At 40.1% G+C, this 22,638-nt stretch overlaps 4 protein-coding genes across 9 annotated transcripts; 1 reads left to right on the top strand and 3 right to left on the bottom strand.

Moving 5' to 3' along the window:
* Window positions 1–1,015: 1,015 nt before the first annotated feature.
* Window positions 1,016–4,217, bottom strand: czib (CXXC motif containing zinc binding protein). Of its 2 annotated transcripts, XM_044220856.1 has the most exons (8): window positions 4,151–4,217; window positions 3,970–4,053; window positions 3,719–3,775; window positions 3,535–3,616; window positions 3,410–3,441; window positions 2,281–2,358; window positions 1,636–1,701; window positions 1,016–1,327 (listed from the first exon to the last, which is right to left on the bottom strand). In XM_044220856.1, exons 1-8 carry the CDS (start codon window positions 4,154–4,156, stop codon window positions 1,250–1,252), a joined length of 483 nt encoding a protein of 160 aa, XP_044076791.1. In that variant the 5' UTR covers window positions 4,157–4,217; the 3' UTR covers window positions 1,016–1,249. The 2 variants fall into 2 exon arrangements, with proteins under 2 accessions (XP_044076791.1, XP_044076792.1); XM_044220857.1 differs by lacking the exon at window positions 2,281–2,358.
* A 525-nt stretch (window positions 4,218–4,742) lies between these two features.
* Window positions 4,743–11,412, bottom strand: uck2b (uridine-cytidine kinase 2b). Its single transcript, XM_044220854.1, has 7 exons — window positions 11,255–11,412; window positions 8,632–8,791; window positions 7,882–7,978; window positions 7,528–7,670; window positions 7,126–7,223; window positions 6,632–6,680; window positions 4,743–6,183 (listed from the first exon to the last, which is right to left on the bottom strand). Exons 1-7 carry the CDS (start codon window positions 11,357–11,359, stop codon window positions 6,047–6,049), a joined length of 789 nt encoding a protein of 262 aa, XP_044076789.1. The 5' UTR covers window positions 11,360–11,412; the 3' UTR covers window positions 4,743–6,046.
* A 32-nt stretch (window positions 11,413–11,444) lies between these two features.
* On the top strand, window positions 11,445–18,631 carry aldh9a1b (aldehyde dehydrogenase 9 family, member A1b). Of its 4 annotated transcripts, none has more exons than XM_044220848.1 (12): window positions 11,559–11,741; window positions 11,992–12,207; window positions 12,980–13,125; window positions 13,706–13,835; window positions 14,968–15,102; window positions 15,777–15,973; window positions 16,220–16,360; window positions 16,504–16,692; window positions 16,802–16,889; window positions 17,094–17,235; window positions 17,403–17,515; window positions 17,805–18,631. In XM_044220848.1, the coding sequence occupies exons 2-12, from the start codon at window positions 12,030–12,032 to the stop codon at window positions 17,897–17,899; spliced, it is 1,554 nt and encodes a 517-aa protein (XP_044076783.1). In that variant the 5' UTR covers window positions 11,559–11,741; window positions 11,992–12,029; the 3' UTR covers window positions 17,900–18,631. The 4 variants fall into 4 exon arrangements, with proteins under 4 accessions (XP_044076784.1, XP_044076783.1, XP_044076786.1 ...); XM_044220851.1 differs by having other exon boundaries at window positions 11,559–11,759; XM_044220850.1 differs by having other exon boundaries at window positions 11,559–11,763.
* zte38 (zebrafish testis-expressed 38) lies at window positions 18,328–21,520 on the bottom strand. 2 transcript variants are annotated; one of them, XM_044220852.1, is made up of 12 exons: window positions 21,189–21,519; window positions 20,806–20,950; window positions 20,496–20,559; window positions 20,271–20,307; window positions 20,138–20,158; window positions 20,012–20,038; window positions 19,822–19,889; window positions 19,579–19,727; window positions 19,245–19,471; window positions 18,982–19,030; window positions 18,862–18,902; window positions 18,328–18,717 (listed from the first exon to the last, which is right to left on the bottom strand). In XM_044220852.1, exons 1-12 carry the CDS (start codon window positions 21,237–21,239, stop codon window positions 18,670–18,672), a joined length of 927 nt encoding a protein of 308 aa, XP_044076787.1. In that variant the 5' UTR covers window positions 21,240–21,519; the 3' UTR covers window positions 18,328–18,669. The 2 variants fall into 2 exon arrangements, with proteins under 2 accessions (XP_044076787.1, XP_044076788.1); XM_044220853.1 differs by lacking the exon at window positions 18,862–18,902 and having other exon boundaries at window positions 21,189–21,520.
* Between the last annotated feature and the right edge of the window lie 1,118 nt (window positions 21,521–22,638).

Raw genomic sequence — 22,638 nt, 5'->3', positions numbered from 1 at the left:
GAGCTGATGCGTCACTCGGTGGGGAAAAAAACGACACTTTTCTGTCTGCTAATGTGCACATGCTCGGGGGAGTTATCCTGAAGACAAACACTGTTCTCCTTAGAATCTTATTAAAATAACTTTTAGTTGCGTTGTTGTCAGATTTGGCTTGTATACACCTTGTGCAAATGACTTTTAGCTGTCTATCTTTCTAACTTTCCACAATTGTTTCCATGAACAACTGAACCAGGGTGAAATCACTTTCCCCCTCTAGTTTTGTCTCCACTTATGATTTACCAACCAGTCTTATTTTTTCATTGGTACTTTAACATATTACTACTACACAAGGCTGCTGTAATGTGCAGAAGCTGAATAAATGTGAAATGTGTAGTAATATTTTAGGTATTCATCTGTCCTTTTGTTTATTGTGTTCAATCACTTAACACTTAACAATTTGTCTTATTTGCTGTGTTGTGCTTGGTTGTTATGTGGAAATGTGAAATGTGGCTGACCTGAGGAAAGTTATTGCCTTTGTTGTTGGGACGAATGGTGTTACTACACACAGTCTGTCCATTGGTTCATTGTATGGTTGTCACTGGACCGAGTGTTTCCTGAAATGCAGTGTGAGTTGGGTTTTTTCTTAATTCTTTTCATTTTGTCACATCACAAAGAAGAGAGAGGGGTCTACTAGGTGATACAATCCTTTCCCCTATCGCTGTACCTTGATAGCAATTTCTGAACAGTTTATGGTACCTTGAAATGATGACAGAGTGAGAGCTCTTTCATTTCTTCTCCTTGGATAAACAGTCACCTTCAGTTCTTTCAAATCAGCTTATGTTGCTCCTCATTTAGTATTTGCCAAATAGGACACCTTTGCTCATTCCAGCTTAGTTGAAGAGATTTCAGTTTCTTGTGACACACAGCTGTAACTCATTGTTCTGGACTTTTTTGCTGTAGTGCGCTACTATTATATGCCTACTGACCATTGAAAGCAGCACTCAAATGTGCAGAAAAAATAAATAAAAGACTTGACTCGAAATGTTCACATTTCGATTTTATTGAGGCAGTGAAAAAAAGCCTTTAAAAGGTGTTGATTAATCCAAGACGCGTATGGACAACCTGTGGTGTTAACCCACACCTGTCAATGTTCATCATCAACCAAACCATGCCACCTCAACATCTATAGCATCCTTGATGCCAGGAAAGAGGCCTGAGGATGTTTGGCTGTAGTGTTCATTCGCCCACCTCTGAGGCTCATCTCACAGTGACATCAGCACTTGATGAACTGGTGTGTGACCTCATATATTCCCACCGACTCTCTGACTTTCTCATCATAGTCTGTCCAGTCCTGAAATTTACAAAAACGAGGGTTTGTCAAGTTGCACAGATTAAAAAGAGTCTGTCACATTCTGTAAACACATCATTGAAAGTCATTTTCAGAAAACTTAGGAAATCACTGACTGAAGCAGAAGTACAAATGAATGAGAGAACCTGTAGCTAAATAACTACTGGAATTCACTCACTCGACACAAATTAATGATATCCAACAGTGCAGTATCAAAGATTGAAATTCTGTTTCAAGTCAAATATTCTCTGAAAAGTTACTAAACAAAACCTGATGTACTATCAGGGACACGTTGTTCCCACTGCACTTACTTTTTCTTGTAGGTTGATTTCAGGGAACTGTGTGCCAGACTCTGCTCCTTGTGCAGCGAAGCCAGCCTTGAGGAAGAATTTAGAGTCACATAATATTATAAAATTGTACACTTCATCATTTTTTATTTTTTTTTAAGTAAACTGTCCGACTTAGGAACAATATACTTTTTTCTACAGCAAATATCTTGACTCAGCTGGGAGTACAGGTGTATCTAATAACATTCATCGATTTCATTCAATCTAAGTGTGCAAATAAGCCGTTCCAGTGAGTCAGCATGATTAATACCAGAGCCAAGAAATGGGCACAACTAAATGGAATGCAGCAATTGTGTTTTGTAATTGTCAGGAAAATATGTCACCAGTTAAAAGATCAAGTTAAATCTTACACACAAGACATTTTGACATGTCACAGTAGGAAAAGCACAGGTGACGATGGCTGAATTCCATTTAGCTGCTTAAGTTTCACGGTCCTGGTATTGTACATGCTGGCTCACTGTCACACTGTCATGGACACTTGAACAAAACAGAGCCATCATTAATGTTATTTGTAACACCTGTGCTTTTTCTACAAGTTAAAATGTCTGCTGTGAAAAAGGCCTGTGCTACACGCATTGTAAAAACTCATATCTGTCCAAAGATTCTCACTTGTGGTTGGAAGTCAATGGGCTCCAGACCTCGACACTCAAACTGCACCATGGTCTTGAAGCATTCGCTGTTTTCTGCCTTAAACCCAGCAAACGTACAGCACCATTAGAAAGAGACACACACTGCATATGTTAAAGGGATTTCTAAAATCTTTTTGGAGGTGCTTTATTTTCAGAACTGAAGAGACACAACCGAGGAAAGATAAAAAGGCAACAATATTTTCAGAAAACCATTAAAAGGTATGCAATTCTGGAGAAATCCAATACCATGACAAATACCACGATGTAGAGCAAACAACGACACAGCAAGTAATGTAACTAACGTTAGCTAGGTTGTGGGTTAGCAAACTGTCGCTACAGTTGCCGCTGTAAAGCCAGAGAGGACGAGATGTTTCCCAGAGCAGCACAGCAGCTCCAGACAGCGATACTCACAACTCTTCTGCTACTATAGCTAACATCACAACAACAGCATATCTTGGCAAACTAGAAAGTGAGCTGAATGTCCGTGGGCAAGTCATTTAACGTTACCTGACAAACAAATCATGGCTGGAATACTGTTGTGTGGCTCGGTCCGAGCCACTTTGTTTGTTTCCCATTTACAGAGCCAGGGCTGTGTACAGATACCAGATGTTTTTTCAGAGCACACACAGAACGGACAGCTAGCGGACCGTGAGGAGATATTCGCTGAACAAAAAGACGTGTATTGGATTAGAATCGCATGCCCCACCTTTAAAGGATAGGTTCACAATTTCGAACAGAAGGAATGATTACAGCAAGACAAATCTGTTTCAATGTCGATATGCACACCTGATTATTGTTTTAAGACAGACTTGAAAAATTGTGAACCTATCTTTTAATTTGAGAATTTTCCCTTTAAAAACAACCTATAACTACCATCATTCTGCTGTTGCTTGGCGTATTTAAACCATCAGTGTGTGCCTAAAAGGGTGGTTCTGCAAATGAAATGATGGGTGAATTGTGGCAACTATAGCGTATGTTGGGAGTAGCTGTGTGCAACACAGTTGCACTGCAGATAAAACAAATAAGTCTCCTGTGTGCACTGTCAGGCTGCATAAAATCAGACCGGTGATGTGTCTGTTTCAATGTAGAGGTACAGGATGTGTGCTTACATTATAAGGTGTGATTGTCTCTCCCAGGATATCTGTAAGAAAACAGTTGACATGTTATACTTCCACCAGAGTTTTTACCTCAGAAAATGATGACAAAGTCAGTGAAATTGCATGCTAGCTCGTACCAATTGAATTTTCCCTGGCACAAAGCTTACACTTCTGCACCATGCTGGCACTACCTCTTCCTCCTTTTAGTGGTACGCTCTCCTATGGAATCATTAAAAAAAAAAAAACAGGTTGGATACTGCGTGTGACAATATGTACAAAATTGCCAAACTGTTTGGACACAAAGATCATTGTTGTTCTTACCACTAGGGTTACATACTGCCATTTATCTGGGACCTCGCCACAGTTTCCACACTTCAGCTAAATTAAGGGGGAAAAGATACAAAAACATTGCTTGTGTGAGAGAGACAGAAAGTGAGAGACGCTGTAACACATCCTAGGCAGTAAAATAAAATAAAATTATGACCATTATCGAACACAGAGAGGATATAAGATGATACACTAATATGCAAATGTGCGCTAACGTTAGCACGCTAGCTTGACAGCCATCCTACCTTCAGAAACCAGCGGAAGTCGTCGCCCAATGGTCTCACATTGGTGACATTCTCCAAAGTGGCTTTGAATTGGAGCCCAAATTTCTGTCATGCATATGACAAAAGGAGAGGTTAAAATTCACCCCAAATTAGCTAAATTGCTTCACTGTTTACACCAGAAACATACTGCAGAGACACATACCACCATCTTGAAGCTTCCCCTCTGACAACTTTCCCTGCTTCCTTCTGGTACACCTCGTAAATTCTAACTTCCAAGTCATAAAGACTTTTTTTTTTTTTTTTGGCTACATGAGTGTAAAAACTAATATTATAAATAGCATAGTAAAAAATAACATTTTGACAGCTGTTGTTTTCGAAATCGCGCAGCACAGCTTTGCTTTGGTAATAATGTAGCTGAAAATGAATATGGGAAATGTGCATCATGCTTGCATTACATATAATACATTAATAAATTGGTGATTTAATAACGCATACAGTAAGTTTTGCCATGCTGTTGACAACCATACAGTCATTTTTAGTATTCAGGACTACACGGGATTCACGCATCCAAATGTTCACGTCCGTCAGCATTTGAAGGGAGCATAACTACATCAGTCAATTGCACCCTCTAGTGGACACATCAAAAGCAACATGAATGACCTACTTAATGGTGCCCAATACAACATTATTTTACTGAGAAGCTATACACTCATGATACATACGCGCATGCATGTAAAGCTCATCAAAGCATATCACCAAACTTTGTCCAAATAATCACTCTTCAGACAGGAACACTCGGCTGCATTAGTTTATTGAACATTAAGTAATTGACATCATTCAGTTATAAATCATCCAACAACCCAATCCAGTTGAATTCAATCACCATACGGTACAAATATCGTGGTACAAATCATTCATTCAATTGCACTTTATACAACAAATACGACACATTGAATACAAAATTGGTTCAACAGTTTATTTATTGTAACCTTAAGTTAGAATGGAAACTGGTTTCAAGCGTGGATACTTACTGTACACGTTAACCTGAGGCAACTTTGCAGAGGCATTGTGGTACTCTTGGTGGTTAACAGCCACACACCTGGGAAAACTGCTATTGCTGTGGCATTGGACACCCTTATTACACCCTTGTCTGGCATTTCAAATCAAAATGGTATTATCAACCTGAGTATACGCATCATATCTTAATCCTATTTAACAGGGCTCATTCTGTCATGTGAATGCAAGAACCATCTAAATTGAGGAAGATAAGTAAATTATATATCCAAATTTTAATAACCTCATGAATTAATTCATTTTCATTCTAATAAAGATGAGTACTTGTATGAATGAGTTTTGACCCAGACAGCCATATATCAATAAGCCATTAATTGGAGGATCCATGAATCCCAAGAATGTAACGATACCCACAACACTACAGTGAGTTAATATAGTAGTCAGTTGAACCTTCCAGCCTTTGGCCTCACTGGTATGGTAGTCACGTTATTCTGCACGTGACGATCAGTACTGAAAAATCATGTAGTAATGTTACTGCTGCTGCAGACAGGGGAAGGGTAGGAAACACTCCCAAGATTGTCAGTACAAATTCGGAGTGCAATCCTCGTTTCTTCTACTCGCTTTCTAATCCACACCCTTCTTGTTTGGAACCCACTCAAACATTTATCAGACTCCCCTGGCCATCAGGGGTTCAAGTTTTATCAGACAAAAAAAAAAAAAAAAAGAAAGTAAAAGGATTCCCCTCTTTATTCATTAGCAGCATGAATTTCCAAGGAGCAGCAGGGGATTCATAAAACACAAAATGCAAACTGGGAGAAAAATGCATGGGCTCAATTTTGACCCATGGTGTCATCACAAGAACAACAAGAGCTTTGCTTTTACCGTCTTGACAAAATCTAAATCCCAAATTCAACAATTACAATGAAAGTAACTAATAACAAGAGTAGTCATAATAATAAAAGGCATTTCAATTCTTTTTGCATCTCTTTTTTTCCCCTCCTCTTAAATACAGTGATGCCAACAGGCATTATTTACAGCGCAACCCGACACCCCTCTCCGCCCTGTGAAGAGAGGTGCGACGAGGTCAATGAGGCCGGCTGCTGGACTCGGAGGTCCGTCGCTGACGTGGAGTGCAGTGGCCGTTCATGCAGCCGCTGTTGCGCTTGCTGAGTCCGCCGTTCAGAATGTCTTGGATGTGCTGTACTATCAAGTTGATGGCCACTGCAGGAAACAAGAAGAGAGTGAGAGATGGTTAAGCAGATGATTTAAAAAAGGTAACTTACTCCACCAATTCAGCATTGTATCGTTACTCCTACGACACTGTCAGACTCATGACAGGCAGTTAAAAAGCATCAAAATTGATGCAGCAGATTCAGCGATATCATCTATTTTAAAATTTCACACACACACTTCTTGTCAAAACCTGCTCGCCGACAATTCGGTCAGAGATTTTGGTGTGTTATATACTAGTAGCAGCTACTGCAGCCTCCAGCCCGCTAGCCTTTCACATCTGCAGTAGCACTCACCAAGACCTGTCAACACACTTTGATGCGGAAAATTGGCGGGGTTACCCTTTAACAGGACGCCTTCACGAGGCCCCAAGAGAAACTATTCCCACCCTGACCAACACAAATGCAATGTCTGCATACTGTATAATAATTGACCTTACCAAGGTTATCTGCTCCTCTTGGAATAATCACATCTGCATACTTCTTTGTCTAGTAGAAATAAAGATTAGGTCAATGCTCCACTTTCTGGCGAAACAACATTTTTCTCATGGTCAGATGCGTACTGATACAGAGGGAGTTTAAAAATGTAATATATCGACCAATCGATGAACAAACATTTTTATAAAGATTCTCTTAAATTTGATTATTCAAGAATTGTGACCAAGCTGTGCGGGACATTTCACAGTTAAAAAAATCTAAACTAAGCGCCCCCTGGCGGACAAATAATGTAATGACAACACTTTCTTAAATGACCTCAAAATATGGCTTGGGCCTTTCTGTATGGCAATTTCTTGTTTCACATTGGTCGACATGTACATTCAAACCGATATATCTGTTCTAAGCTAAAACTGGCTGATTATGTTGGCCACCACAGTGTATCTGTTGGGCTCTACTGCACAACTACAGATGCTTGTAAATTAGGAAAGTCACTTACTGGTAAACAGAACTCCTCAAAGGCAGGTTTCACAAAAGTGATGTACTGAGCCAACACTTGCTCCAGCTCTCTACCACGCTCACTGATGTCTCTTAGAACTGAAACCGAGAAAGCACACACAAAAAAAAAAAAAAAGATGGACGATATAAATACTAGCCATTTAACAAAATGACTAAAATGCATTTACATAAAAACCTCACACTAGTATTCTCACCTCTAGTATTAAGTGGTGACTCGGAAGAACTTACACTAGTATAAAAATGTTCCTGTTGCAGCAAGTCTACTTGTGCCTTTCATCAACAGTACTTGGATTACTTGGGTTTATCATTAAATTAATATATTAGGCAGTGCTCTATAATTGTTAGAACAGCTGTGGGTGTTGACCCAACTCTCACCACACACCTCGGCGTGAGAGTCGTGTGTCTGGATCTGTGTCAACAAACAGCTTCATCTGGAACAGGTCCCTAATTTCCTGCGAGTAGAACATGAGGATGCCCTCAAACAGGACCACATCAGCCGGATACACTGTAACAAACTCCTCTTTCCTGAAAGAACACACACACGAGTTTTCTCCTCTCTGTCCGTGACAGACATGGTGCTGATGCACATTTAAACTGATTACACAATCAAGTTATGAACCAAATATTAGGTTTCAGGAAACGCGACATGTAATTGTTGTAAGAGTTTATTCTGCAAAACACATGATGGGTGCAGGCCAAACGGCAACTGTGACATGCAGCAGACAGAGGTGCTCACCTGGAATGATTAACAAAGTCATAAACTGGGATCTGGACAGTCTTCCCCTGCAGGATCTGTCTGAGTGTTTGCATGATCAGCTCATTGTCAAAGGCATCTGAGGACAAGAAAAAGGCAAATGCTCAGTTGTAATCCCCATGAGATGTCATATCATTTAACCGCAGTTACACCAGCTTGGTGTGCGCCACGTGGGACCCCACACTGCACGTTTGGTAACGCAGGCATCCCTTTCGTGTAACAGGTGTTGGGTTCAGTTTCTGAGCCTTAGAGCAGCTGCCTCTGAGAAAGGCCTGCTGACTGTGGGGATTTAAAAAAAAAAAAAAAAAAAAAATTCAGCTGAGAAAGGAAGCAGGAGCAAGATGGTGCAAAGTCAGACTCCAAAAATGGAGTCTATGCTTCTGCCAAAAACACACTTGAATAAATCAATGTGGCAGCAAAGCATGCTGCTGAACACAAGCCTGTTTTAAACATTTTAGATCATCTTGGCAATTTGCTTGCTTGAATATGCAAGTTATTGTCACCTAAGCCTTAATCTTTTATCTGTGTAGCACTAAAGCAGCCTCAACTGTTACTAATTCCACATATTATTGCTTCTATTTACATACAACATAATTTAGTTAGTCAGGTATGTGGAGAAAACAGATCAAGTATGTGTGATATGAGTAGCAAACGAGCCTGCTGCATGCCAGCTGACTGCTGTACCCCATATAGTGCATGAGCTGTGCCACCAACTATTCAGTGTTTGAATACCTGGATGATCAAAGTTGAACTGGCCCTTAAGTGCCTTTGCCTTCTGCTCTGGAGTTAGCACCTTGTAAAAGCTGTCCTGGCTGAGGATCGCCACCTGCCGCTGGTGGTGGTCGATCTTGTTCTGGCCCAGCAGCTCCATGATCTTCTCACATACAGACGACTGCAGAAACAGACAAATTGAAAAAAATAATAATAATAATAATAATCGGAGAACGCCATTAGATGGGAAAATGTGGTGATTGAGCACATACAGCCTACATACATTGAGGTTAAAAAACAAAAAAAAATTAAATTTTGAAAGGTGCACTGTTAAAATACAACCATCGACCCAAATATAAGTGAAAGCACTGTAATGATAACTACTTTCAATTCAGTCCAAAAAAAAGAAAAAAAAGAACAGAAAACACCTTTATGTTAAACCCACAGTCATATTTGTCTAGAAGTTGGGTGGGTGGGTAATTTCCGCACCCTGTATGAGGTCACCTAACAATATCATAGGTTAACGGCACAGTGGCCCAACATGTTCGTCCCCACTGACCTTCCCAGCTAAACGAATCTCATACCCAGTGCTGACTGGGCGTTCTCCAGCAGCCTGAGGCTCTGTTGCCTTTGTGTCCATGAAATTGTGCTACAATGAATTTGGATGCCCCCACTCGGGAACTAGAAAGTTGTATCAACACACTCAAATGCAGCAATTTCAGACAAATGGACCTGACTTTGAACACATCAAAGGGTCCAATCCACACTGACATTTAATGAGGCAATCTACAGCATCACCTAATTGACATTTTTAATTCTCAAACTTGTAGCTGACAAACTGATTAGTCTTTTGGCCTTTAAGTTATCCACAAGCAGTCTGATAATCCATTGTTTATTTGTTCACAAAGTAAAGTGTTTTACTTTTACAAATGCTGACGCTTTTCTTTATTTCATATCACTAAAATATTTGTTTGGTCTCTGTTAGACTAAGCAAGTAATTTTAAGACTTTTTATTTGGTGCTCTAGCCACTTGATGAACATCTATTTATTTCGCAATATTAGTTTATTACTGAAAATGACGACTGATGGGTTAATATGCTGAAATGTATCAACTACACTGCGTAACATTTTTGTTTTCAGTAATGATAGAACAAAGAAACGCATTTCTGCATTTACCAAGAAAAGCCAATCTACCCTTTAAATCAAGCTGTGGGGCCGATGAAAATACAAAACAATCTGCATTGCTGCTACACTGAGCTGGGGGCTTTCAGCGGAGGAGGCTAAAACTACATCATCCAATCCATGAGCAGTCAAATTAGTAATTAAAACTGGTCTAGTCTGGAGGCAAAACAACTCTTCCAGTCCCTTGTGAGGGGTTTTCAGGATGCTAAACACTGCGTCTGTGTGCTTCTATCTGGGAGAGAGTTAGGAGGAGGGGCAAGCTGGGACGAAACAAGACAGGCGAGTCTTCGCCCACATGTCTAATTTTGTGATCTACCTACACTGCAAGTGAAGCCGGAAAGCGATGGGGGGAGAAAAAAAAATAAAGTCAAAATGTTAAACGCTTTAAATTTTAAAAGCCTCTTGGCTGCGGCTCGCACTAGCAAGCTTTTCAGTTCAACTCGTGTCTCCGCTTTACACGAGGGGGTGACTGTTGGCACCACCATCGCAAAATACACCCAGTTCATAACAAAGACATTTAATGACGTCTTCGGAAATACCCGTTTTGTGTGTCATGTCACTGGGACAAGAAGGGGGTCGGTGGAGGAGTGCTGCCGTTAACGTTACTTCAGCACTGCTCACGCATCCGCCGAAGTTACGCTAAAAGGCAAATCAAGGAGGCTAAACATTTAACTAGCGGGTTGTTAAAATAAACGTCGGTTTCTGTTTAAGTAAATATCGGCTAACTGTACACTAAGTTATGAGTTTTGGTCAAAACCAGTTTATTTTATTGCGAAACGTTATCTAACTTTAGCCATAGAACAAAGGGACGTGGGCGCGATGGTTTTACAGAAATCTGTCGAGCTCCTCTTTTCCCGCTGTGTCCGTTATCATTCACCGACATCTATGTTAACGTTATTTAACGTTAGCGGTTAACTTACCCCAGGTCACTCAAAAAAAAATGCGTTTAACGGTACACAACGGGTATTTGCCTTACTAGATATAATGTCGCAATCGTACCATTAAGGTTTTCTATATAGGAAAGAAATGTGGTTCACAATGTTTACAAACAGTTCAGATAGCCTAGAGGCAAGAGACCACCAGCTATTGTCTAGCGCAACCGGCATTGCTAGCATGTGATGGAATTTAGCTCGGTGACAAAGTAAGCTAACATTAGTGATTTCTATATAGTCTAAAGTTAGTCGGTCCTGCTTAACGACCGGCATCTCGTACGAAATGGAAAGATGCGATTGAACAAACACAAAGTACAGTAGAATAGGCGGTGAACACGAGTGCTAAGCTAAACCGGTGCTTGCGAAGAGCTGGATGGTTAAACAGATGATAGAGCTATCAATCAAGCCTCGTTGGGTCACTCTAGCCACGCGGTCAACCAGCACCCGGATGACGACTGGCCGTGATTTAGCTCAAAATCTAACCATGACAATTCGCGAAAACGGTCAAATTAGCTAGCTAGGATGCCAACCTTGCCGCTGGCGGTGCCTCCAGAGACACCGATGAGGAAAGGTTGTCGAATAATGTTGGTATTCTCGCCACGGTCCCTTAGATGTGTCTCACTGTCCCCGGCCATACTTGCAATGTGCCGTAGGATCTGCTGTGTTGGAAGATCTTTGTGGCGGAGCTCCTCCCACAAGACCTATAGTAATTAGATTTACATGTACTTTTCATTATAGTTTAATTGTAATACACGTGCAATTTGTATTCAATTAAATTGATTATTCAAATTATTAATTTGTAAATATTATCTAGTTTTTTTTTTCTTTTTTGTGATTGACAGTGAAAATATCCAATCGTCTGTTACGCTTTGATGGCCGTCTAACCTCAATAACGGTTGTATACCATTTGCCCTGCCTCCTGTCCTGGTTGAGCCTCAGCAAGATAATGTAACGTTCACCGAGCATTGGATTAAGTTATATGAACAGTAATTTAGATTCATAACCTTAAAAACCGCAGTAAGTGTGACGAAGCCCGTAAGTAAGTTTGCCAAGACTTAAACACAATGGTGAAACATAACAAATGACAAGGCGAGGTAAAAGTAGCTAGCGTGTAACGGTTTTGTACACTTGCTTAACTAACTTTAACTTTACTAGCTAAGTTAACTTGTTGAGTGAAACTTCTGTGACGTTTTCTAATGTTGTCGGTTTTGCTTTAATGAAGTGACAGTGTTTTATGGAGTTAACCTGCAGAGTGTATGTTTTTCAGTTATTAGCTAAACTTTGAGCAACAGAGCCAATTTGAGTATGCTCCAGAGGCTCGCTGCGTCCCTGCCGCGGCCCGCTGCTGCTCCCTTCTTGGCGGCGGTACGATGCGTGTCCTCGGGCTCAGTGGACATCACGGTCCCGCTGAACTTCTGGGCTGGCAAGAGATGGACGAGCCAAGAGAAATGCAACAAGGAAAAGGTTTACGAACCTGCAACAGGTAAGCCACACGATTCTTTGACTTTCAAAAAAAAGCTGTCTGTCTTTTGACATTATTGACAGTTTGCTAACTGGACTTTGGTCACTGCTGTGTGAAGATGTATGTCTGGTGATCTCTGGTCTGACTTTCTGAATACTTTCTAGTTGTCTTTCTAAATAATGCATTTTCTGCATTTGACATTTACTTATCCAAGGAAAGTGAACTGTGCACACATGCTGTTTTTCAGCAACACACTCCTCTACATGCTGACCCATATGTTATAGTATATCCATTAAGTCACTCCTGGCCACTTCCATGTGCAACCAGTTTTATGGACCCCGAGCAGTTTCAGTGGGGCAGAACCAAGTCATATGACCACATCCTAGCTATTATAGCTTCCTTGGTACCCTGTAAGTTGTAGATTTTTTCAGTCTTACTGATTTTAAGGCTCTTTGTGTCTTGGTTCCTAGTTTTAATTCAGGCATCTTAACTCCATTTGAGCTAGCACACAGCCTGTGCGCAGCTCACTCTTCAGGCACGGTGATGCTCTCTATCTTATGACTAATGCCATTATCAAGAAACATTCAAACCACAGTGTAACTGCCATGCTACATTCACTGTGCTACTGCCCGTAGCCTTCTGGCTTAGACTTAATGTCCGTCTTTATTGAAGGACATTGAACCAGTATTAACTAAACAAACAAGTAAAGTGAGATGGCCTTGCCAACCGTTTTGTTTTTTAAATTTAAACTGTGTACTTAACTGTTGTCACCATCACATGTTTCACTTTGCAGGGCGAGTCTTGTGCCATTTGGAGCCGTGTGGTGCTGTGGAGGTTGATCAGGCTGTGACGGCTGCCAAGTCAGCCTTTGGCCATTGGAGCAAAATGTCTGGGATGGAGAGGGCGAGGATCATGATAGAAGCTGCCCATATCATTGAGGTGTTGTTGTTGTTTTTGTTAATTTGTATACTACTCCTGAGAATATGTAAATTGACACAAAGACCACATAAGAGTTGTTGCAGAGAGTATTTTGATCATAGGTCCTTGGCCTGGTTTCCTAAAAGCATTCAGTGTGCTGGTAATTTGATGGAGGGTTTCTTGTATCATGCATAACACACATCTCTGGAGTAGGAATCACCATACACTGTATACATTTAATGTAAAAAAAGATCTTGCCACTGAGTTGCAGCCTGTTTCACACAATCAACATCTTTTACTGTCTCAGCTGAACATTTGAAGACGTCAAAACTCCACCAGCACTTGTAGTATAAATAACAACTCAGTTGAATGTTTAACCTTTTAAAAGAATTCCGTAACTCGTCTAATTATCGACATCTCTTCCTTTGTGATTAGCACAAATGTTATCATTAAACCCAATAGGCGATAATAGCTTCTACCTAAATTCATTGTTCTTCATGAAAATAGTGTCCTGTTTTGTACATCCAGTGATGGATCTGGGATGTTGTGTAACAATTACACTAATAAAATGTATTACACTTACCCTGGCTTTCGTGCACAGAGCAGGAGAGAGGAGATAGCTGAAATGGAGGTGGTCAACAATGGGAAGTCCATCACAGAGGCCTGTCTGGATGTGGACTCTGCCAGACTGTGTATAGAGTATTATGCAGGGCTGGCCAGCACTCTGGCAGGTTGGTACAATACAACTCTCCCTCATTAGTTCCCTGTTTTCCCACCTTCCAAGGGTCTGGAGGCAGACAAATAACTGATACAGCCGTGACAGACAGCAAATTCACTCAATATTATGAACTATGTAATCCACACTTTTTATTTATTTATTACAAGCAAACACATAGTGGATGGCACATTTGTCCATTATGAGATATTAGCGAAAATGTGATTTGATGGACTTTTTTGTTCAGATCAAATTAAAGGGAAACTAGGGTGTTTTTCAACCTGGACCCTATTTTCCCATGTTTTTGTGTCTACGTGACTAATAGGGACAGCAATTTTTGAAATTTGTCCAGTATTAAGCAAGAGCACTGCAGCTGGGAAACAGGGCAGCAATGTAATCCTTCTGGGCAATTGCACACCGTCATTGTATGTCCACTAAAAGGGCTTGTTTTTGCCACTGACAGGCTCTGATTGATATTCTAAATGTCTGACAACATTATGGAAAGGATCCCTGCGGAGATAGACCTTTTTGTTAATAAGGTAGAATCATTTTTCTTTAACCATAAACAGCCTCAATATCGCTCTTGTCAATGCCGCCAGACTCCATTGGCAAATACAGTAATTTTACCTCGTAGATCATTGTTTCAAACTCGACAGAAACAAAATAAAACGCAACAAAACCATCATGGTTTGTCTTACCACTGTTCCAGCAATCACCAATCTAACTCGGTCGACAAAACCAAAGTTGGTGATTGTTGGAACAGTGGAAAGACAAACCAAAACGGTTTTGGTGAGTTTTGTTTTGTTTCTGTCGAGTTTGAATAAAGTGTGTTTTATGATAATCTGCGAGGTAAAATTACTGTATTTGTCAAAAATTGTTGTCCCCATTAGTCACTCAGGCACAAAAACATGGGGAAATAGTGTCCAGGTTGAAAAATACAGAAGTTTCCCTTCAACATCATTCATCCTAAACACTGGCAAGTGTGGTATCATATGTGTTGGTCGAAGAAAAGGCTTTATGCAAAAATGTTAGTACATACATTATTCAGATTTCCAGTGTCAGCACGTTTTAAAACCAAAATCTTAAAAATGTCCTCTTTTAAACCTTTTGTTTTACCATGTTTATACATCTTACTTTCATTTGTCAAGGCCAGCATGTGCAGCTGCCTGGGGGATCCTTTGCCTACACCCGCAGGGAGCCTCTGGGAGTCTGTGTCGGCATCGGTGCTTGGAATTATCCTTTTCAGATAGCTGCCTGGAAATCAGCTCCAGCCCTGGCCTGTGGTATGGGTACTTCTAAAATTGTAAAGACATAAATTATTACATATTGGCAAACAGTAATGCAGAAGTAAGTTGAACTTTCATTATAGACTGTGCCCATGTCAGCCTTAACAGATTGGCCACCCAAATATCTCCTACAAACTTGCATCCAGTCTTTCCCAAATTTGGTACATGTGTTATTGGATTGAAAAAAGTACATTTTTCTTCATATGCTTTACCATTTTTTCTGCAATTAATTGGTTGTCAGATTCTTCTAGGTTTGGCATATTTGACATAAACTGTTGTAACTCCTAAACATATTGTGCAATTGCAGCCAGATTTAAATGACAGGTATACACATTTACCCTGAGCAGTCCTGAAAAATGTAATGGCACTTCACCTATAGATGGCACTACAGCAACATAATAAATTTAAATGGTCACAAGTCTGTGTCTTCCCACATTATCTTCACAATTTTCTGATGTAACAAGCCCTAACATTCACAATTTAGGTATTGTCCCAAAACCACAGCGGCTGTCTATGTCTATCACTATGTGTATTTAATAGAGACGTATATCTAATTCAGAGGATGGTGCAGACTTGACGTAGGTAAAATCTCTGAGTGCTTTCTAGTTGATTAGATGAGTAAAACAATATGAGTCTTACTTACTTGTTGTTTTGTCTGTCATCTAAAATAGGCAACTCCATGGTGTACAAGCCATCACCAGTGACGCCTGTGACAGCGGTCATGCTGGCAGAGGTCTATGCCGAGGCTGGAGCTCCAGAGGGGCTGTTCAACGTGGTGCAGGGTGGCCAGGAGACTGGCAGCCTACTCTGCCACCACCCAGACGTCGCTAAGGTGTCCTTCACTGGGAGCGTGCCCACAGGCAAGAAGGTCAGTGTTATTTACATGGTAGAAGCACAAATTCTACACACCCTGTCAACTTTTCTTGATTTTGTTAGGATGAGACATTAAATCAAATCAATCGTAAAACACCTTGGTACATACCTCTCACGGCTGGGAATTGTAATTGTGAAGATTTAGGATTTGTAGATTTAGTGTTAAAGATGTTGAGGTGTGTCTTTTCTTTCCTATTCTGAATAATCAATGGATATTCTTCCATGTGGCTTTGACCCACAGATTATGGAGATGGCATCCAAGGGGGTGAAGCCTGTGACTCTGGAGCTTGGGGGGAAATCTCCTCTGCTCATCTTTCAGGACAGTGATCTGGAGAACGCTGTGAAGGGAGCTCTCATGGCCAACTTCCTGTCTCAAGGCCAGGTAGATGCGTCCTGCTCTGGATATTATATGTTGTATTTTCATATGCTGTCACATTCTAGCCTTTTCATGTGCTAACACAATGCCAGCCTGTGTCCGATCTACATGTGGAAGCATAGTATTTGATTTGATTAAATGTATCACAGGTCTGTAGCAACGGTACAAGGGTCTTTGTTCAGAAGGATATTCTGCCTGAGTTTGTGGAGGAGGTGGTGAAGAGGACCCGGGTGATCGAGATAGGAGATCCACTACTGGAGAGCACTCGAATGGGAGCACTGGTCAGCCGACAACACCTGGAAAAAGTCCTGTCCTTTGTTGATCAGGCAAAGAAAGAGGTAAGGCTTGTCCTAATAACTTATTTTGCTTTGTTAAAACAGTATGTCAACAGGCTTGTGTGCCGCAACTTAATTTTAGACCATGATGTAAACTGTTTGTTGTTTCTAGGGAGCTACAGTGTTGTGCGGAGGTGAACCTTTTGTCCCATCAGATCCCAAACTCAGAGGTGGATACTACATGACTCCATGTGTATTGAGTAAGACTTACGTTCTTCCCTGAATACAGTGCATTCAGAACAACTTTTTTCCCTCTTTGTTATAGTGTTGCAGACTGTTGTAATCCTCTTCCAATTCTGACTGCAACACAACTTATTGTTAAGAGTCAAAGGGGATTCATCACTATCTGACTTTGAGGTCACACCAGCGTTTCCACGTCCTTTCTTTTTGTTTTCCTCGTATAGGTGGCTGCACAGATGAGATGACCTGTGTGAGGGAGGAGATCTTTGGTCCTGTCATGTCTGTGTTGTCTTTTGAAACAGAAGAGGAGGTGCTGCAGAGAGCCAATGACACCACCATGGGTCTGGCTGCAGGAGTTTTCACCAGGTAGGTTTGTGGTGAGACATCTAGGGCATCTTCGCAGGCTAATAAATGATGTCTTAAACCTTTCCGAAGAATCTAGATTTAAGTTGTAAGCAGCAAAACGACCTGTAGTCGAAAGCAAAAAAGTAAAATATGACAATTGCCAATTTACCTCTTGTTTGTGTCTGTAGGGATGTGAGGCGAGCCCATCGTGTGGTGGAACACCTCAAGGCTGGTTCCTGTTTCATCAACAACTACAACATCACTCCTGTGGAGGTGCCCTTTGGAGGCTTCAAAATGTCAGGTACATGTCTGGTTGTTCACACTCAGACCAGGAGCCAAACATCACTGGCCAAGTTATTTGAATGATTTAAATCTATTGCAGTGGACATGCCAAAAAAGAAAAAATATGACCTTGTGCTCCCTTGCAAAGTCTAATACAGCACCTTCACAAAACAACATCAGTAGCTAATCTCATCATTGTGGAGAGTACTTCCTTGTTTAAAAACCTAGTTTCAATACTACCTAGTTTCAGTACTCGCCAGTCACATTAGTGGAAGTGGAAGTAAACTTAAAATCTTTACATTCACCAGGCATAGGCCGGGAGAACGGCCAGGTGACAATTGAATACTACTCCCAGCTGAAGACTGTGTTTGTGGAGATGGGAGATGTGGACAGCTTATTCTAAGACACACACGCACACCGAGAGGAAGGTGGAGCTGTAACGCTGACCCAGAGACTGAAACAGAGGGTCTGGACCAGAACAACACTTCCATCATTCAAGGCAAGACCATCAAACGTTAGTGGGTTAGTCAAAGTGATGAGACACACGCCTCGATCAAGGGAGCTCAAGTCTGTCCTGAAAATGATTTTTCAATATTTTCTGAATGTGAGGTAAATGTAACACTGAGGCAATCTGAAACAAATAGCTATGGAAATGTGGAATAGTGGATTTTTGACATTTGAATCCGAAACACATTTGAATTAACATTGTCATCTGTGCCAAATGGATCAAATTAAAGATTGTTCTTAGTATTTACTGAACCTTGATTTCAGCTACTAAAGCATAGATATGAGTTGCATATTTATAATATATTCTGTCATCCATCTACAGAATAACATTTTTACATGTCAGACTTTATTTCTTGAACAATACACATTAATATATTTTTATACACACAAAATACTAAAAAATGAAGCACTTTGAACATTGTTTTGATTAAATTCATCAGATTGTACTCTCATGTACGTTTTTTGTACAATGTTGTCTACATTAGAACTCTGACAGTGACATCCTACCTTGTGGGTAGAGAGAATTATGTAAGAAACTTGTCTAACACATTTGCGTATCAAATCAATTGTAACATAACATGAAACAGTGTTTAAAATTTCAATAAAATGAAGAAATTGTTCATGTTTACATTGCTGACAGAGCTTTTGTTTTGTGTAATGTTGTGGCTAAATTCTTCTTTTCTTCCTCGCCAGATATTTGGCAGCTGCATTTCTCTAAGAAAGACAAAAAAGATAATCACCTGTCCAGTTGGCATTGACCCCTATTACAATTCATGAGAAGCTCTAATATGTCATGATTTTTTATTTTTCTGTAACCTGCATACTCCTAATATAAACATGCCTCTAGCACAACTGTACCTTTGCCAAAGGTCTTGTAGGTTTCTTGAACTGTGCGGACTCTGTTTAAAGGAACGTCAACAGTGTAAAGCATTTGATACATTTTACAGTTTTGTTAACAGTAGCAGCACATAGACTTACCATCTTCAGAAGGTAGATCCTCTTCCTCATATATTTTCTTACGAGGATCCTGTAACCAGGTGTTTACAGACAATTATAATAAACTGACTGGGAAAAAAATCTGTTACATGAGAGAACTGACCAGATTTAACAGGAATGAGCTAGATTTAGTATTTTTCGAGAAAATGACAACAGCAAAGAAAGAGGGAATGTTGTGCTTGATTACAGTGAGACAACTTTAAAGCTGTAATCCAGCACTTGAATAATCCTCGTCCTGGACCCACCTTGATCCTCTCTGGAGGATTTCTCTGAGAAACCTGCTTGGTCTCCCTCAGGTGGTTCCCTTCTTGAAGCTTCTCCAGCCGGCCTTGTTCCGCTGACACACGCACTCTCAAGGTGTGGAAGGCCGTCTGCACCTCACCCACCTTGAAGTGCACAGCCATGCCTTCAAACCAGAGGCTGTCACATTCGCCCTCCTTGAAGCCCGGTGGTTGGTAGTCGGCAGGGGTGACTTTGAAAGGAAAGCAGGACGAGATGTTTGCACTATGCAACCCAAAAATGACACTAGACTGTTAATTGATTCTCATTTTGCTCAGCTGAGACATTAATGCGTCTTACTGTCATCATAATAGTAGAGCTTCATGGTGAGGTAGACGTTGTTGGGGAGGGCATCCAGGTTCTGCATAAGCAGGAAGAGCTTCCTGATGAGCAGCACAGAGGCTCTCTTGGTGTCCTCCAACGGCACCTGCATCTCCACATCGTTGTTCCTGTGGTTTTATGGAGGTTATATCACCATCAATTCAATCCCATGTGGAGGCCCTATCCAAAACATTGACGCAAACATAGAGTGTCCATCCAAACCTGAGTACGTCCATCTCTGGCCCCTTCTCAGTGTATTTGAATTTGAACTGGTATGACTCAATGATGCACTGCAAAAAGAGAAAAATAAATCTAAATGTTCTGGAATTATGATTTGACAAAACATGGCAACATTGTGTTTCTGTTCATAATTGGAGTACATTATTTTTCAGTATTTTAAGAGAGAACTTACATTAGGTTCATCTGGATTGGTGTACACCTAGATTGCAATAACGTACAGAATTACTGGTGCCAACTTTTTTTTTCTTTAAGCAATGTGTTAACTATAAATGTTGCTGTACTGACTCAATTTGCTTACCCCAATGAATACGATCTGGAGCTGTTAAGAGGACAACATTGAACAATAGTAAAAGTAGTGGCAGTGTTGATTAAAATGGCAGACCAGATGAAACATTACAAATTCAGTGTATTCAAGGATGCATTTAACTTACATACTGCTTCTCTAATGCGTCAAAGCAGCCCATCATCCTGAAACAAACAAGAGTGAACAGGGTGAAAACATCAATTACCTTCAGCCACTAAGTGCTGATTATCAATGCAGATTTTCCATTTTAAAAATGGGTCTGACTTCTGGTGCTGAGCTAGCTGCTATGGCCAGCAGACTAAAGTTGTACTGTACTGTCTCGGGGCATTAAGGCAGGAAGGTTATAATTTACCATTTCACAACTTTGCTGGCACCAGGGGTGTTGCAGTCTTCACGCAAAACTTTGATGCACAAATCTGGTGAAATGACAAACAACACATGACAAAAAACAGCATTTATTTGACCAAGAGTAATGATTACCACCATGACCCTGTAAAAGTCTGTTCCTTTTTAATAAGTTGTCTGCAACTACTTTCATTGTTTACAAGGTCTAAAATGTTATTTTTTCCTGTTTATCATAGATTTCCAATACAGCTAGAATTACTATTTAGAAAAACAAAGTTCCCTGATTTTCTAGGCTGTTTGTGCTCATTTGTGTTCACCTTCCAGATATCTGGATCTGTAGGCATCCTCTGGAAAAATCCCTCTGAGGTAGGTGATGGAGGAGACTGCCACAGCCATCATCCTCTTGACCAAGACAAGGGACTCTTGCTCGGTTTTCAAGTCATTCGGGAATAATCCTGTCCACTTTAAAATGTAAAACAGATAAACAAAGACGTTGTATAAAAGGAGAAAACAGATAGACAAAGATAAATTTGTGGCTTGGGGGCCAAACATGGCGCAATTGTCTACATCAAGTGTCCACCAGAGTAACTTTAGACTTTGAAAAAAATCCATGTTTAACTTAACTGACTCATAAATACACAAACTGAGTAAATAAAATAGTAAACACATTATCGTTAGCTAGTATGTGGTGTGGTCAAACCTCAGCAGTTTCCTCCTTGCTCTTCCTGACGCACATCTTCCCAGCTGCCATTTTCTCCTTTTCTGTATTTGAGGGTTAGCTAGGTATGCTAATTAACCTAACTAACAAGACGGATGCACATGAATATTCAATATCGACTAATACAGAAGACGCTAAAATTATGTTAATGGTACCTTTCCGCCCAGAAATTATTTTAAAATTATGTCTAAGAAGCCTATCTTAATTCTAAACAGGTTAGGCTAAAGTTACTCAAACTCTAAAATTAGTCAAACATTAGCCACGATCTCATAATTTGCCTTTCCCGCCATAAATCCTCTCAATACAGTACACTGTCTCACTGTTTCCATGACATAAATTACCGGATGAGCATTAGTACATTTAATTGACTAATATTAGTAGAAACATTAGTTGAATTGTATCTAGCCAATAGGCCCTTATATTAATTAAGCATAGGGATTAAATGAATATTACATTAATATTATTTTTCATTACAAAATAACGTCCATTGTGGGTTTTAATTTTCCAAATCATACACACGTAGTTAGGAGCAGTTGTTAATTCAAGTCAAATACATTAAGAGACGGACTGGCGTGTATTACCAGAGATAATTATCATTGTATTACCAGTTCTGCATTAATTGTTATAGCAGCAAAACACAGGTGTAATTACTAATATTAATGATGGCCTTGTTTGAGGTGTGCCAGCTAGCAAAACACAATACAGGGCCCTGAAAAATAGCATATCTATATGTCATGACATATATGATTAATTACTTTTCACGCTGTCAACTCACACAGGTGTTTTCAGTTACTTTAGCTGACAAGACTTCTTCTCAGTTAAAATGTTGGGTGGAGCTACGCTGAGGTCACTGAACTACATATTCAAAAGACTGAAAGTTGTAGGTTGTTCTGTCCTAACAGGTACACTAAAACAGTAGTCAGGGAGATGTCATCAAAGCTGTTCTGCTGACACCCATATAGTAATGAGGAGAGGTCTAATCAGCCTAATTAAATAAAAACACCTGTGTGGGGCAGCATTTGGCAAACAATTAAGCATCTGGTAACCTGTTAGGGAAAGCATATTTATTTTAAACTTCACACATTATACATCAACATAATTCACAATAAGCCTCCAGCTTATTTTAGATACTTTAGATTGTTGTTTATCTTCCACCAGTCTTTTTTATTTCTTTGACTATGTGCTGTAATTGTTCACTAAGGTAATGGATGTGATAAATATAAGGGAATCATAGTACCTCAATCTAATGCTGTCATTTTAAAAGTATTTAAGGCATTGAATATAAACACACACACAAAAAACAATTCAACGCGTACCTGACTTGATACTAACACCACCAAATAATAAGATAGGGTCATTACACATAGGCTTAACACCTCAACATCTTACCTGTTATGTTTGAAATAAAAATAAATATGTTCCTTTAGGAGAG

The sequence above is a fragment of the Siniperca chuatsi genome, linkage group LG13 (genome assembly GCF_020085105.1).
Source record: "Siniperca chuatsi isolate FFG_IHB_CAS linkage group LG13, ASM2008510v1, whole genome shotgun sequence".
NCBI classification, from domain to species: domain Eukaryota; kingdom Metazoa; phylum Chordata; class Actinopteri; order Centrarchiformes; family Sinipercidae; genus Siniperca; species Siniperca chuatsi.
Note: the sequence above shows the minus strand (reverse complement) of the source record. Positions and strands in the feature narration are given on the sequence as shown.

Excerpts from the sequence above, each read along its gene's own strand:
- czib (XM_044220856.1), bottom strand. Across the intron at positions 3,776-3,969 it reads ACTTCCGCTGGTTTCTGAAG|CTGAAGTGTGGAAACTGTGG; the intron begins GTAGGATGGCTG and ends CCCTTAATTTAG. Across the intron at positions 1,702-2,280 it reads CCATTGACTTCCAACCACAA|GCTGGCTTCGCTGCACAAGG; the intron begins GTGAGAATCTTT and ends TTCTTCCTCAAG.
- uck2b (XM_044220854.1), bottom strand. The coding sequence starts at position 11,359 with ATGGCCGGGGACAGTGAGACACATCTAAGGGACCGTGGCGAGAATACC. Across the intron at positions 8,792-11,254 it reads GAGGCACCGCCAGCGGCAAG|TCGTCTGTATGTGAGAAGAT; the intron begins GTTGGCATCCTA and ends CTGTTTCTGCAG. Across the intron at positions 6,184-6,631 it reads AAGAGGAGCAGATAACCTTG|TGGCCATCAACTTGATAGTA; the intron begins GTAAGGTCAATT and ends TGTTTCCTGCAG.
- aldh9a1b (XM_044220849.1), top strand. The coding sequence starts at position 12,030 with ATGCTCCAGAGGCTCGCTGCGTCCCTGCCGCGGCCCGCTGCTGCTCCC. Across the intron at positions 13,836-14,967 it reads GCTGGCCAGCACTCTGGCAG|GCCAGCATGTGCAGCTGCCT; the intron begins GTTGGTACAATA and ends TCATTTGTCAAG. Across the intron at positions 17,516-17,804 it reads TGGAGGCTTCAAAATGTCAG|GCATAGGCCGGGAGAACGGC; the intron begins GTACATGTCTGG and ends TACATTCACCAG.
- zte38 (XM_044220853.1), bottom strand. The coding sequence starts at position 21,239 with ATGGCAGCTGGGAAGATGTGCGTCAGGAAGAGCAAGGAGGAAACTGCT. Across the intron at positions 20,039-20,137 it reads TCCAGATCGTATTCATTGGG|GTGTACACCAATCCAGATGA; the intron begins GTAAGCAAATTG and ends ATTGCAATCTAG. Across the intron at positions 19,031-19,244 it reads ATCCTCCAGAGAGGATCAAG|GATCCTCGTAAGAAAATATA; the intron begins GTGGGTCCAGGA and ends ACCTGGTTACAG.